Source organism: Hyla sarda, chromosome 7 (assembly GCF_029499605.1).
Source record: "Hyla sarda isolate aHylSar1 chromosome 7, aHylSar1.hap1, whole genome shotgun sequence".
Lineage (NCBI taxonomy): Eukaryota > Metazoa > Chordata > Amphibia > Anura > Hylidae > Hyla > Hyla sarda.
Window position 1 is genome coordinate 114,887,230 of NC_079195.1, and position 16,814 is coordinate 114,904,043.

A 16,814-nucleotide genomic window follows, 5' to 3' on the forward strand; every position below is an offset into this window, starting at 1 on the left:
ATGAGTTTTTTTTTTTTTTTGCCTTCCTCTGGATCAACTCAGTAGGGACTCATTAGGGTTAAAGGTTTAACTTAATGGACTCTGGTCTTTTTTCACCTTATGAACTATTTTACTATGGATTACCTCATCAAAATGGACTGGCTCAATACCCTTCTAGTTCTAGTATCCTTCTATATAGTTGGATAACCCGTAAAATTGTTGTTGAAAGTGTTTCAAGAGGTATCAATCATTTGAGCTATCTATCTTTGCTGTGTAGACTTGTCTTCAAAGATAACAGCAATAAAACCTTTTTGATGCTGGAGAGTCATCACAGGTGTACTGATGGCTGTTACGCCGAGCGCTCCGGGTCCCCGTTCCTCCCCGGAGCGCTCGCTACACTCTCCTCACTGCAGCGCTCCGGTCAGATCCACTGACCCGGGGCGCTGCGATACCGCCTCCAGCCGGGATGCGATTCGCGATGCGGGTAGCGCCCGCTCGCGATGCGCACCCCGGCTCCCGTACCTGACTCGCTCTCCGTCAGTCCTGTCCCGGCGCGCGCGGCCCCGCTCCCTAGGGCGCGCGCGCGCCGGGTCTTTGCGATTTAAAGGGCCACTGCGCCGCTGATTGGCGCAGTTGTTCCAATTAGTGTTATCACCTGTGCACTTCCCTATATCACCTCACTCCCCCTGCACTTCCTTGCCGGATCTTGTTGCCATCGTGCCAGTGAAAGCGTTTCCTTGTGTGTTCCTAGCCTGTGTTCCAGACCTCCTGCCGTTGCCCCTGACTACGATCCTTGCTGCCTGCCCCGACCTTCTGCTACGTCCGACCTTGCTTCTGTCTACTCCCTTGTACCGCGCCTATCTTCAGCAGCCAGAGAGGTTGAGCCGTTGCTAGTGGATACGACCTGGTCACTACCGCCGCAGCAAGACCATCCCGCTTTGCGGCGGGCTCTGGTGAAAACCAGTAGTGACTTAGAACCGATCCACTAGCACGGTCCACGCCAATCCCTCTCTGGCACAGAGGATCCACTACCTGCCAGCCGGCATCGTGACAATGGCTCTTATCCCCTTAAAGGGGTACTCCCTTGGAAAACATTATTATTATTTTTTTTAAATCAACTGGTGTCAGAAAGTTAAACAGATTTGTAAATTACTTCTATTATATAATCTTAACCCTTCCAGTAAACAGCAGCTGCTGGAAGTTCCACAGGAAGTTCTTTTTGTTTTGTATTTTCTTTCTGTCTGACCACAGTGCTCTCTGCTGACACCTCTGTCAATTTTAGGAAATGTCTAGAGCAGGATAGGTATTCTATGGGTATTAGCTCCTACCCTGGGCAGTTCCTAAAATGGACAGAGGTGTCAGCAGAGAGCACTGTGGTCAGACAGAAAATATATTCAAAAAGCAAAAGAACTTCCTGTGGAGCATACAGTAGCTGATAAGTACAGGAAGGATTAAGATTTTTTAAATAGAAGTAATTTACAAATCTGTTTCACTTTCTGGCACCAGTTGATTAAAAAAAATGTTTTCCAGGGGTGTACCCCTTTAAGGACTCAGCCCATTTTGGCCTTAAAGGGGTACTCCAGTGGAAAACTTTTTTTTTTTAAATCAACTGGTGTCAGAAAGTTAAACAGATTTGTAAATTATTTAATCCTTCCACTACTTTTTAGGGGCTGTATACTACAGAGGAAATGCTTTTCTTTTTGGATTTCTCTTCTGTCTCAACCACAGTGCTCTCTGCTGACCTCTGCTGTCCATTTTAGTAACTGTCCAGAGCAGCATATGTTTTTTATGGGATTTTCTTCTGCTCTGGACAGTTCCTAAAATGGAGGTCAGCAGAGCACTGTGGTCATAACAGAAGATAAACCCAAAAAGAAAAGAATTTTCTCTGTAGTATACAGCCGCTAATTAGTGCTGGAAGGATTAAGATTTTTTAATAGCAGTAATTTACAAATCTGTTTAACTTTCTGGCACCAGCTGATTTAAAAAAAGAAGTTTTCGACCGGAGTACCCCTTTAACGACTCAGCAAATTTTCTTTTTACATTTTAGTTTTTTCCTCCTTGCCTTCTAAAAATCATAACTCTTTTTTATATTTTCATTCACAGACGAGTATGAGGTCTTATTTTTTGCGCAACTAGTTGTCCTTTGTAATTACATCACTCATTTTATCATAAAATGTATGGCGCAACCAAAAAAAATACTATTTGTGTGGGGAAATAGAAAAACGCAATTTTGCAAATTTTGGAATGTTTCGTTTTCACGCTGTACAATTTACAGGAAAATTACATGTTTTCATTATTCTGTGGGTCAATACGATAAAAATGATACCCATGTTTACATACTTTTCTATTATTGTTCCGCTTTAAAAAAATTGCAAACTTTTTAACCAAATTAGTATTATTATTTAAAATCCCTCGATTTTTCGGACATATAAATTTAAAATGTTTCTATATAAGCAGCGGTATGAGGGATGATATTTTGAAGCATGATCTTTGCTTTTTATTGATACCACATTTGCATATATAAAACTTTTAGTAAATGTATCAATTTTTTTTGTGAATAAAATGTTCCAAAAAAGCAGCAATTTTGGACTTTTTTCTTTTTTACGTTCATGCTGTTCACCGTACGGAATCATTAACATTATATTTTAATAGTTTGGATATTTACGCATGCGGTGATACCAAATATGTTTATGAATTTTTTTTTCATTTTACACTTTTTGGTGGTAAAATGGGAAAAAGGGACAATTTACTTTTTTTTACTTTTATTTTTACACTATAATAGTCCCCATAGGGACTATTAAAGTGTAATACTGTTCAGTGTTATGCATAGGGCATAGCACTGATCAATGTTATCTGCCATCTTCTGCTCTGGTCTGTTCAATCTCAGACCAGAGCAGAAGACCTCTGGAGACGGCCGGAGGCAGGTGAGGGGACCTCCGGCCGCCATGGTGGATGATTGGTTCCCCGCGGTAGCGCTGTGATCATTCATTTTAGTGACCACACTGCCGCAGATGCCGTGATCTGTATTGATCACGGCATCTGAGGGGTTAATGGCTCACATCAGTGCGATCACTGATGTATGCCCTTAGCGGCGGGTCCCTGGCTGCTCATAGCAGCCGGGACCTACCGCACATGAGACCCAAGCATCGGTAAATGTATTTCCTGGTGCGAACATGTGCGGTCCTGTCAAACAAACCTGATCAGCTTTTATGAGGAGGTGAGCTCCAGACTGGACGAGGGGGAAATCGCTGGATGTCGTATATCGGGATTTTTCCAAAGCATTTGATATGGTGCCACATAAAAGATTAGTGCATAAAATTAGAATGATGGGGGTGGGGGAAAATGTGTGTAAGTGGGTAAGTAACTGGCTCAGTGATAGGAAACAGAGGGTGGTTATTAATAGTACTTATTCTGATTGGGTGACTGTTACTAGTGGGGTACCACAGGGGTCCATCTTGGGTCCTGTTCTATTTAATATATTTATTAGTGACCTTGTAGAGGGGTTGAATAGTAAAGTAGAAATCTTTGCAGATGATACTAAACTCTGTAAAGTGGTAAACACCATAGAGGACAGTGCACTATTACAAATGGATCTGGATAGGTTGGAGCTTTGGGCTAGGAAGTGGCAGATGAGGTTCAACACTGATAAATGTAAGGGTATGCACATGGGGAAGAATAATCCGGGCAGGGATTATGTATTAAATGGGAGCACACTTTGGACGACTGACATGGAAAAGGACTTGGGAGTCTTAGTTAACAGTAAATTTAGCTGTAGTGACTAGTATCGGGCAGCTGTTGCCAAGGCAAATAAAATCATTGGGTGCATCAAAAGGGGCATAGATGCCCACAACAAGGAAATAATTCTACTGCTGTACAAATCAGACCACATATAGAATACTGTGTACAGTACTGGGCACCAGTGTATAAGAAAGATATAGTGGAGCTGGAGAGGGTTCAAAGTTGGGCAACCAAGGTAATACGGGGAATGGGAGGACTACAGTACCCAGAAAGATTATGAGAATTAGGGCCATTGAGTTTAGAAAAAAATGCAGCTTAGGGGCTACCTAATAACTATGCATAAATATATCAGGGGACCGTACAGAGATCTCTCCCATGATCTATTTGTACCCAAGACTGTATCTGTAACAAAGGGGCATCCTCTACGTCTTGAAGAAAGAAGGTTTCTACACCAGCACAGACGGGGGTTCTTTACTGTAAGAGCAGTGAGACTATGGAACTCTCTGCCAGAGGAGGTGGTCATGGGGAAGTCTGTAAAAGAATTTGAAAGGGGTCTGGATGCATTCTTGGAGAGTAATAACATTGCTGGTTATGTATGCTAGATTTATAGGGACAGAACGTTGATCCAGGGATTTATTCTGACTAAAATAAGTTGGTAAGGAATTTTTACCTCTATTATGAGTTTTTTTTTTGCCTTCCTCTCGATCAACTCAATAGGGACTCATAAGGGATATAGGTTGAACTTGATGGACTCTGGTCTTTTTTCAACCTTATGAACTATGTTACTATGTAACTTAGTACATCCGCACCAGGACGTATATTTACGTCCTGCGTCGTTAAGGGGTTGATGCACAAAAAGTATCCAGCTGACTTTACAAGTAGCTGAATTGGAATGACATGCTGTTATGAAATCGGAATCCTTCTTCATAAGCAATACCCCCCAATATATGTGGCACAATTTAAAATATTTCAAAGTGCCAAACATATATGAACTAATTACCTAGAAAAAATGTGTAGCAAGGTTTAATGGATAATCACTTATACCCTAGGTGAACTAAACACAAATGTATGTACAAAATATATGTATCCAAACCTCAAGGATTTCACCAGTCTAAAAATAACTTAACTATGAGACTGTGCTTCAAATACATATGATTTTTTATTTAAAATATATAATAAATGTAAATATACACGCATACAAGAAATAACCTTACACAGGGCCCTTGTGTAGGGAAGATGGATGCAATTCAATATTAAAATAGAAAAATGTTTATAAAATAGATTAATATGAAATAGACACACACTACTGCAAGAATTAGCACTGCTATGAGTATCAGTAGTATCAGATAGCTCTCCTCTCATTCACTAATATAGTATATACTCCAGCATTTGATGGTCCGGCATGAAGTGGTGAAAGTCCAGCTCTGATTAAATCATCCACATTAGTTATCACAGTGGGTTTCAGATATGTTATAGCAGATAGTTCTCACCTATACTTGTCCTCAGTTAGGTAGCAAATTAGCTAACTGCAGTACTGCAGTAACTTGCTGTATACATACTGCGGTCATTCAGAATATGGGGGAGACCCGTAGCTAATTTTCTGGCAGGCGCTGCTGCGGATGGTCCCTTTGCACAGGACACAAGGAGAGCCGCAGTTGTTGTGATGGCACCTCTCCGTACTGGCAGGTCCGGACCCTCATGTAGTGTCTGAAACACTCGGGCGGCGTCTGATGTCAAAGTCAGGGGCTCCCCAGGTAGATGCAATACAGGAATTAGATGTCTGTTAGTTAGAAGCTGTAGGTTCAAGGTAAATAATGGAGCAGGATTTTCATGTTAACTTACATAAGATGTGGAATGGATTTCTCCAATAGCAAGCTATTATATAGAAATGTTTGAGCATCATTCACATTTGGATGTTATAAGAGCTACAAACAGCATTAACAACATACAAAGTCTTCACATAATTAATCGGACTGCATTGTTAAAAAAAAAACACAATACCTATTAAACAAAAAGATAGTTATAGATTCATATTAATCCCAACCATAAACATAAAAATGGTATATGCATATATTATTATAAAAATAAAATAAAATAAAAATAAAGATAAGAAAGATTAATGAAAACTCATAATGCATGTATATAAGTAAAATAAAAAGAAAAACTATTAAAAAAGAATAAAAATGGAAATTAAATAATTATAGTAATGAAAATAAAAATGAAAATAAATATAAAATAGTATCAGTAAACCCTTATTTTGCACTGTAGAACACTAGGGGGTTACCGGGTCAGAGCCAGCCAGCGAGCCGAAGTAAAAAGGATCGCTGATCGGCTTAGAATCAGTTAGCGATCCTTATAACTTCAGCTTGCTGGCCGGCTCTGACCTGGTAACGCCCCCCCCAGTGTTCTACAGTGCAAAATAAGGGTTTACTGATACTATTTCATTTTTATATTTATTTTCATTATTTAATTTCCTTTTTTTTTTTGTTTTTTGTTTTACTTACAGTGGGGATCAAAAGTGTGGGCACCCCAGGTAAAAATTTGTATTAATGTGCATAAAGAAGCCAAGGAAAGATGGAAAAATCTCCAAAAGGCATCAAATTACAGATTAGACATTCTTATAATATGTCAACAAAAGTTAGATTTTGTTTCAATCATTTACATTTTCAAAATAACAGAAAACAAAAAAATGGCGTCTGCAAAAGTTTGGGCACCCCACAGAGTTAATATATTGTACTGCCCCCTTTGGCAAGTATCACAGCTTGGAAACACTTTTTGTAGCCAGCCAAGAGTCTTTCAATTCTTGTTTGAGGTATCTTTGTCCATTCTTCCTTACAAAAGTCTTCCAGTTCTTTGAGATTTCTGGGCGGTCTGTCACGCACTGCTCTTTTAAGGTCTATCCATAGATTTTCAATTATGTTGAGGTCAGGAGATTGTGAAGGCCATGGCAAAACCTTCAGTTTATGCCTCTTGATGTAATCCCCCGTGGATTTCGAGGTGTGTTTAGGATCATTATCCATTTGTAGAAGCCATCCTCTCTTTAACTTCAGCTTTATCACAGATGGCATCAAGTTAGCCTCCAAAATTTGCTGAAATTTTATTGAATCAATTTTTCCTTCTACTCGTAAGATGTTCCATGTGCCACTGGCTGCAATACAACCCCAAAGCATGATTGATCCACCCCCATGCTTAACAGTTGGACAGAGGTTCTTTTCATTAAATTCTGTTCCTCATCTTCTCCAAACGTACCGTTGCTCATTCTGGCCAAAAGGTTCAATTTTAACCTCATCAGTCCACAGAACTTGTTTCCAAAATGCATCAAGCCTGTCTATATGTTCATTTGCACAGTTCAAACACTGGTTTTTGTGGTGAGGAAGTAGAAGAGGTTTTCTTCAGATGACTCTTCCATGAAGACCATATTTGTACAAGTATATCTTTATAGTGGAATAGTGTACCACAATTCCAGTGTCCCCAGATGTTTCTGGAGGGATTGTGCAGTCAAACATGGGTTTTGAATTGTTTTTCTCATAATCCTGCGAGCTGTTCTGTCTGATATTTTTTTGGTCTTCCAGATCTTGCTTTAACTTCCACTGTTCCTGATGAGTGCCATTTCTTCATTACATTCTGAACAGAGGATATTGACATATGAAAATGTTTTGCTATCTTCTTATAGCCTTCTCCAGCTTTGTGAGCATCAACTATTTTCAGTTTCAGATTTCTAGACAACTGCTTAAATGAACCCATGGTGCTGATTGTTGGGGCAAGGTCAGATGAGTCTGGGCATTTAAAACCTTTGAGATTGACATCACCTTTGAGATTGACATCATTGAGAACAATCCATGACACCGGCAGGTCTCAGCTTTGCAAAGGGGGCAGTGCATGTTATAAATTCTGCAGGGTGCCCAAACTTTTGCAGACGCCATTTATTTGTTTTCTGTTATTTTGAAAGTGTAAATGATGGAAATAAAATCTAACTTTTGTAGACGTATTATAAGAAAGACTAATCTGTAATTTGATGCCTTTTGGAGATTTTTCCATCATTCCTTGGCTTCTTTATGCACATTAATACAATTTTTTTACCTGGACTGCCCAAACTTTTGATCTGCACTGTATAGACATGCATTATGAGTTTTCATTATTTTATCTCTTTTTCTTCTTTACTTTAATAAAATTTTTATACTAATATATGCATATCTACCATTTTTATGTTTATGGTTGGGATTAATATGGATCTATAACTCTATCTTTTTTTTTTTAAGGTATTATGTGTTTTTTTTTATAACAATGTGAAGACTTTGTATGTTGTTAAATGCTGTTTGTTGCTCTTATCACATCCAAACGTGAACGAGGCTCAAACAATCCTATGTAATAGCTTGTTATTGGAGAAATTCATTCCACATCTTATGTAAATTAATGAGACCACATCAGTTCAATAGAGACCAAATAAACCAAACTAAAATTTTATTCCTTAGCATACCTACTGAAGAAAGGGTCAGATTTTTTATCTGGAAGCACCCTGAAATGCGTCTAGCTCATTGTGTTAAAGACATACACTGCAAATCCTGCTCCATTATTTGCCTAACTAACAGATGTCTAATTCCTGTATTGCATCTACCTGGGGAGCCCGTGACTTTGACTTCAGACGCCGCCCGAGTGTTTCAGACACTACACAAGGGTCCGGACCTGCCAGTTCGGAGCGGTGCCATCACAACTATTGCATCTCTCCTTGTATCCTGTGCAACGGGACTATCCACAGCAGCGCCTGCCAGCGCATTATCTACGAGTCTCCCCCATATTTTTAATGAATTTAGAATTTAGTAAACAGCAGTCAGAAATTCTGCTACTGCAGCTAGCTAATTTGCTACCTAACTGAGGACAAGTATAGGTGAGAACTATCTGCTATGACATATCTGAAACCCACTGTGATAACTAATATGGATGATTTAATTGGAACTGGACTTTCAAGACTTCATGCCGGACCATCGAAAGCTGGGGTATATACTATATTAGTGAATGAGAGGAGAACTATCACTTTCTACCTAAACACACTGATACTCACAGCAGTGCTGATTCTTGCAGTAGTGTGTGTGTCTATTTCATATTATTCTATTTTATAAACATTTTTCTATTTTAATAGTGAATTGTATCCATCTTCCCTACACAAGGGCCCTGTGTAAGGTTATTTCTTGTATTTGTGTATATTTACATTTATTACATATTTTATTATATATGATATTAGACTGGTGAAATTCTTGAGGTTTGGATACATATATTTTGAACTAGTTACCTGCCTGTCACAGATATCTTTTGAACAGCTGTCCGAAAAAAAAACAAAAAAACATTATTTATAAAAAATGATTATCAACAATAACAGTATGCAAGTTAATTTAAAGTATAATTTTATTGAGAAATGCCACTGCCTTTCATTGCCTCATTTAGACATGAAAAATTGAGCCATATTAATCAGAAATAAAGAGCTTTTGCATGCTATAGTTAAAGGGAGACTGACAGTAGATTGACCCACACTAAACCCAAGGTTATAGTTTTATACACAGGGTTATAGTGCAGGAGAAAAGGAGTTATACATTAAACAAGCTGTAACTTACAGAAACTGGTTCAGTGGTTGAAAAGTTATGGCCCCCTATTGCTGCATTCTTAGAGTTCATCTGTGCGCAATAGAGGCGGCAAGCAATCTTGCTTCCCTGCTTCCTCTCTATACCGCACAATGCCCGCCCTTCCTATGAATATTCAATTTTCTTGACTCTCGCATCCTAATGATGTGAAAGCCTTTGGTTATGTGAGCATTCTGCTATTGTGGCACAACAACATAGCACTCACATGGCCACAGTGTATTGGGATTAGTGCTGTATTGGGATTAGTGAATAGCCTGTCAGTCTCCTTTAAAGGGGGACTCTGGTGCTTACACATCTTATCCCCTATCCAAAGGATAGGGGATAAAATGCCTGATCGCGGGAGTCCCGCAGCTGGGGACGCCCGCGATCATGCACGCGGCACCCCGTTTGTAATTAGTCCCCGGAGCGTGTTCGCTCCGGGTCTGATTACGCTCGACCACAGAGCCGGCGGCGTGTGACGTCACGCCCCCGCCCCTCAATGCAAGCCTACAGGAGGGGGCGTGATATCTATCACGCCCCCTCCCCTAGGCTTGCATTGAGGGCCTGCTGGGAATTGTTGTTTTGCAACATCTGGTGGTCCACAGGTTGAAGACCACTGATGTAGGCAGTGTTCCCCCACAGACATGCAGCCTCCAGCTATATACAGTGTATGACTGGAGGCTGTATGCCTGTGTACTGCCCACTTCAGTGCTCTGACCACCGTTCCGGCTATAGCAGTAGGTCTCGGGACTGGTGGTCGGAGCACCGAAGATAACGTTCCACTGGTCACTTACCAAGCTGGCCAGCGCGTGTCTTCCTCCTTCTCTATCCTCCGGTCCTCGGTGGCTTCGTTTCCATGGGCGCACGCACGGGACATCAGTGACGTCCCGGCGTGCGCTATGTCCCGGCGGCCCTGCGTTTTTAAAACTTAATGCAAGGCCACAGGGAGTTAATAGTGATTCCCGTAGCTACAGGACGGGAAAACACCGGCTCTGCTCGAGGCCCCAAGCAATTGCTTGGCTTGCCTGTCCTGTTGTGACCTCCTCCACCGAACGCCCGGGACTGACTCACCGAACCCCTGGGTTAAAAACCCCTGTGTTAGACATTCCCCACAATAAAATTTTGATGGTACATACTAGGCCTTCAATGTTTTAGTCCTGGAAAACCCTTCGGCATATTGTACAATATTATCTGCTTAATGGTGTCCACTTGCATGGCTGTCCCAAAAGACCTTATCATTATACATTTTTTTTTTCTTTTTAACAGACAATTGCTAAAACCCTGAAACTTGTATGTGAGGTCTTGTCAGATGGAGCAAGTGGACCTCCTCGTATTACTTTCAGCACATTCCAGTTCCTTTACAGCTTTCTAGCAGCAGTAGATGGTGAAGTGTCAGAGCAGCAGGTGCATCAAATGCTGAATTATTTAGAACACCACGTGTAAGTCTTAAACATTTCTGTTATTGACTGACTGTAGGTATGTAAAAGGGGTGATTGCTAGAGAAATATTTGTCTAAAAAAACATACTGGATTTATAGAGTTTTTGCTTATCTCTACATCCTGGTCCCATCTCAAGACACAAGAAATAGATGGAAATGCCTGCTTAGCCAATCATTTGCCATAGTGGTCAGCAGCCTCTGCTACTGCTCAGGGGTCATTCTTGTGTGTTTAAACTGGACCAAGAAGTTAGAATGGTGTAGAAAGGGCAGATGTGGGAGATCCAATCCTTTATGTGATATTTTTTTTTTTATTCTGTATCTTAAAAAAAATGTTAAATGATAACCCCTTCAAGGATTTTGTACCCACACAGCTAGATTGTTACAATGTACATGTTACGCCGAGCGCTCCGGGTCCCCGCTCCTCCCCGGAGCGCTAACAACATTCTCGCAATTGCAGCGCCCCGGTCAGACCTGCTGACCGGGTGCGCTGCGATACCTCTCTCAGCCGGGATGCGATTCGCGATGCGGCAGGCGCCCGCTCGCGATGCGCATCCCGGCTCCCGTACCTGACTCGCTCTCCGTCGGTCTTGTCCCGGCGCGCGCGGCCCCGCTCCCTAGGGCGCGCCGGGTCTCTGCAATTTAAAGGGCCACTGCGCCACTGATTGGCGCAGTTAGCTTAATTAGTGTGTTCACCTGTGCACTCCCTATTTGTACCTCACTTCCCCTGCACTCCCTCGCCGGATCTTGTTGCCATTGTGCCAGTGAAAGCGTTTCCTTGTGTGTTCCTAGCCTGTGTTCCAGACCTCCTGCCGTTGCTCCTGACTACGATCCTTGCTGCCTGCCCCGACCTTCTGCTACGTCCGACCTTGCTCTTGTCTTCTCCCTTGTACCGCGCCTATCTTCAGCAGTCAGAGAGGTTGAGCCGTTGCTGGTGGATACGACCTGGTTGCTACCGCCGCTGCAATACCATCTCGCTTTGCGGCGGGCTCTGGTGAATACCAGTAGCAACTTAGAACCGGTCCACCAGCACGGTCCACGCCAATCCCTCTCTGGCACAGAGGATCCACCACCTGCCAGCCGAATCGTGACAGTAGATCCGGCCATGGATCCCGCTGAAGTCCCACTGCCAGTTGTCGCCGACCTCACCACGGTGGTTGCCCAGCAGTCGCAACAGATAGCGCAACAAGGCCACCAGCTGTCTCAACTGACCGTGATGCTACAGCAGCTACTACCACAGCTTCAGCAATCATCTCCTCCGCCAGCTCCTGCACCTCCTCCGTAGCGAGTGGCCGCTTCTGGCCTACGATTATCCTTGCCGGATAAATTTGATGGGGACTCTAAGTTTTGCCGTGGCTTTCTTTCGCAATGTTCCCTGCACTTGGAGATGATGTCGGACCAGTTTCCTACTGAAAGGTCAAAGGTGGCTTTCGTAGTCAGCCTTCTGTCTGGGAAAGCTCTGTCATGGGCCACACCGCTCTGGGACCGCAATGACCCCGTCACTGCCTCTGTACACTCCTTCTTCACGGAGATTCGAAGTGTCTTTGAGGAACCTGCCCGAGCCTCTTCTGCTGAGACTGCCCTGCTGAACCTGGTCCAGGGTAATTCTTCTGTTGGCGAGTACGCCATCCAATTCCGTACTCTTGCCTCCGAATTATCCTGGAATAATGAGGCCCTCTGCGCGACCTTTAAAAAAGGCCTATCCAGCAACATTAAAGATGTTCTGGCCGCACGAGAAATTCCTGCTAACCTGCATGAACTTATTCATCTGGCCACCCGCATTGACATGCATTTTTCCGAAAGGCGTCAGGAGCTCCGCCAGGATATGGACTTGGTTCGCTCAAGGCGTTTTTTCTCCCCGGCTCCTCTCTCCTCTGGTCCTCTGCAATCCGTTCCTGTGCCTCCCGCCGTGGAGGCTATGCAAGTTGACCGGTCTCGCTTGACACCTCAAGAGAGGACACGACGCCGCATGGAGAATCTGTGCCTGTACTGTGCCGGTACCGAACACTTCCTGAAGGATTGTCCTATCCGTCCTCCCCGCCTGGAAAGACGTACGCTGACTCCGCACAAAGGTGAGGCAGTTCTTGATGTCAACTCTGCTTCTCCACGCCTTACTGTGCCTGTGCGAATATCTTCCTCTACCTTCTCCTTCTCTGCTATGGCCTTCTTGGATTCCGGATCTGCAGGAAATTTTATTTTGGCCTCTCTCATCAACAGGTTCAACATCCCAGTGACCAGTCTCGCCAGACCCCTCTACATCAATTGTGTTAACAATGAAAGATTGGACTGTACCGTACGTTACCGCACGGAACCTTTCCTAATGTGCATCGGACCTCATCACGAAAAAATTGAGTTTTTGGTCCTCTCCAACTGCACTTCCGAAATTCTTCTTGGATTACCGTGGCTTCAACGCCATTCCCCAACCCTTGATTGGTCCACAGGAGAAATCAAGAGCTGGGGTACCTCTTGTTTCAAGGACTGTCTTAAACCGGTTCCCTGTACTCCCTGCCGTGACCCTGTGGTTCCCCCTGTAACCGGTCTTCCTAAGGCTTATATGGACTAAGCTGACGTGTTTTGCAAAAAGCAAGCTGAGACTTTACCTCCTCACAGGCCTTATGACTGTCCTATTGACCTCCTCCCGGGTACTACTCCACCCCGGGGCAGAATTTATCCTCTGTCTGCTCCAGAGACTCTTGCTATGTCTGAATACATCCAGCAAAATTTAAAAAAGGGGTTTATCCGCAAATCCTCCTCTCCTGCCGGAGCTGGATTTTTCTTTGTGTCCAAAAAAGATGGCTCCCTACGTCCTTGCATTGATTACCGCGGACTTAATAAAATCACGGTAAAGAACCGCTACCCCCTACCTCTTATCTCAGAACTCTTTGATCGCCTTCAAGGTGCCCACATCTTTACCAAACTGGACTTAAGAGGTGCTTATAATCTCATCCGCATCAGCGAGGGGGACGAATGGAAGACTGCATTCAACACCAGAGATGGACACTTTGAGTATCTGGTCATGCCCTTTGGCCTGTGCAACGCCCCTGCCGTCTTCCAAGACTTTGTTAATGAAATTTTTCGTGATCTCTTATATTCCTGTGTTGTGGTTTATCTGGACGATATTCTGATTTTTTCTGCCAACTTAGAAGAACACCGCCAACATGTCCGCATGGTTCTTCAGAGACTTCGAGACAATCAACTTTATGCCAAAATGGAGAAATGTCTGTTTGAATGCCAATCTCTTCCTTTCCTAGGATACTTGGTCTCTGGCCAGGGATTACAAATGGACCCAGACAAACTCTCTGCCGTCTTAGATTGGCCACGCCCCTCCGGACTCCGTGCTATCCAACATTTTTTGGGGTTCGCCAATTATTACAGACAATTTATTCCACACTTTTCCACTATTGTGGCTCCTATCGTGGATTTAACCAAGAAAAATGCCAATCCCAAGTCCTGGTCTCCCCAAGCGGAAGACGCATTTAAACGTCTCAAGTCTGCCTTTTCTTCTGCTCCCGTGCTCTCCAGACCTGACCCATCTAAACCCTTCCTATTGGAGGTAGATGCCTCCTCAGTGGGAGCTGGAGCTGTCCTTCTACAAAAAAATTCTTCCGGGCATGCTGTTACTTGTGGTTTTTTTTCTCGGACCTTCTCTCCGGCGGAGAGGAACTACTCCATCGGGGATCGAGAATTACTGGCCATTAAATTGGCGCTTGAGGAATGGAGGCACCTGCTGGAGGGATCAAAATTTCCTGTTATCATATACACCGATCACAAGAATCTCTCCTATCTCCAGTCTGCCCAACGGCTGAACCCTCGCCAGGCCAGGTGGTCGTTGTTCTTTGCCCGTTTTAACTTTGAAATTCACTTTCGCCCTGCCGACAAGAACATTAGGGCCGATGCCCTCTCTCGTTCCTCGGATGCCTCGGAAGTAGAGGTCTCTCCGCAACACATCATTCCTCCTGACTGTCTGATCTCCACTTCTCCAGTCTCCATCAGGCAAACTCCTCCAGGGAAGACCTTCGTTTCTCCACGCCAACGTCTCGGGATTCTCAAATGGGGACACTCCTCCCACCTCGCAGGCCATGCGGGCATCAAAAAATCCTTGCAACTCATCTCTCGTTTCTATTGGTGGCCGACTCTGGAGACGGATGTTGTTGATTTTGTGCGGGCCTGTACTGTCTGTGCCCGGGATAAGACTCCTCGCCAGAAACCTGCTGGTCTCCTTCATCCTCTGCCTGTCCCCGAACAGCCTTGGTCACTGATTGGTATGGACTTTATTACAGACTTACCCCCATCCCGTGGCAACACCGTTGTTTGGGTGGTCGTTGATCGATTTTCCAAGATGGCACATTTTATTCCTCTTCCTGGTCTTCCTTCAGCGCCTCAGTTGGCAAAACAATTTTTTGTACACATTTTTCGTCTTCACGGTTTGCCCACGCAGATCGTCTCGGATAGAGGCGTCCAATTCGTGTCTAAATTCTGGAGGGCCCTCTGTAAACAGCTCAAGATTAAATTAAACTTCTCTTCTTCTTATCATCCCCAATCCAATGGGCAAGTAGAAAGAATTAACCAGGTCCTGGGTGACTATTTACGGCATTTTGTTTCCTCCCGCCAGGATGACTGGGCAGATCTTCTACCATGGGCCGAATTCTCATACAACTTCAGAGTCTCAGAATCTTCTGCTAAGTCCCCATTTTTCGTGGTGTACGGCCGTCACCCTCTTCCCCCCCTCCCTACTCCCTTGCCCTCTGGTTTGCCCGCTGTGGATGAAGTGACTCGTGATCTTTCCACCATATGGAAAGAGACCCAAAATTCTCTTTTACAGGCTTCATCCCGCATGAAAAGGTTTGCCGATAAGAAAAGAAGAACTCCCCCCATTTTTGCGCCCGGAGACAAGGTATGGCTCTCCGCTAAATATGTCTGCTTTCGTGTCCCCAGTTACAAACTGGGACCACGCTATCTTGGTCCTTTCAAAGTCTTGTGCCAGATTAATCCTGTCTCTTACAAACTCCTTCTTCCTCCTTCTCTTCGTATTCCCAATGCCTTCCATGTCTCTCTCCTTAAACCACTCATCATTAACCGCTTCTCTCCCAAACTTGTTTCTCCCACTCCTGTTTCCGGCTCTTCTGACGTCTTCTCCGTGAAGGAGATTCTGGCCTCCAAGACGGTCAGAGGAAAAAAAAATTTCTTGGTGGATTGGGAAGGCTGTGGTCCAGAAGAGAGATCCTGGGAACCTGAGGACAACATCCTAGACAAAAGTCTTGTCCTCAGGTTCTCAGGCTCCAAGAAGAGGGGGAGACCCAAGGGGGGGGGGGGGTACTGTTACGCCGAGCGCTCCGGGTCCCCGCTCCTCCCCGGAGCGCTCGCAACATTCTCGCAATTGCAGCGCCCCGGTCAGACCTGCTGACCGGGTGCGCTGCGATACCTCTCTCAGCCGGGATGCGATTCGCGATGTGGCAGGCGCCCGCTCGCGATGCGCATCCCGGCTCCCGTACCTGACTCGCTCTCCGTCGGTCTTGTCCCGGCGCGCGCGGCCCTGCTCCCTAGGGCGCGCGCGCGCCGGGTCTCTGCAATTTAAAGGGCCACTGCGCCACTGATTGGCGCAGTTAGCTTAATTAGTGTGTTCACCTGTGCACTCCCTATTTGTACCTCACTTCCCTTGCACTCCCTCGCCGGATCTTGTTGCCATTGTGCCAGTGAAAGCGTTTCCTTGTGTGTTCCTAGCCTGTGTTCCAGACCTCCTGCCGTTGCCCCTGACTACGATCCTTGCTGCCTGCCCCGACCTTCTGCTACGTCCGACCTTGCTCTTGTCTTCTCCCTTGTACCGCGCCTATCTTCAGCAGTCAGAGAGGTTGAGCCGTTGCTGGTGGATACGACCTGGTTGCTACCGCCGCTGCAAGACCATCCCGCTTTGCGGCGGGCTCTGGTGAATACCAGTAGCAACTTAGAACCGGTCCACCAGCACGGTCCACGCCAATCCCTCTCTGGCACAGAGGATCCACCACCGGCCAGCCGAATCGTGACAGTACAATGTTTTAGCATGAAGCATACAG

General features: G+C 44.6%; 2 protein-coding genes across 5 annotated transcripts in view; one reads left to right on the top strand and one right to left on the bottom strand.

The window, feature by feature from the left end:
- LRRC20 (leucine rich repeat containing 20) overlaps nt 1-16,814 on the bottom strand; it is a 787,843-nt gene that overhangs the window by 311,516 nt on the left and 459,513 nt on the right. The window lies entirely within an intron of this gene.
- Nucleotides 1-16,814, top strand: part of LOC130282344 (ropporin-1-like) — a 90,834-nt gene that overhangs the window by 60,890 nt on the left and 13,130 nt on the right. For all 3 annotated transcript variants that reach the window (XM_056530491.1, XM_056530492.1, XM_056530489.1), the window contains one exon: nt 10,596-10,768. In XM_056530491.1, coding sequence (XP_056386466.1) covers nt 10,596-10,768 — 173 coding nt within the window. The remainder of the gene's footprint in view (nt 1-10,595; nt 10,769-16,814) is intronic.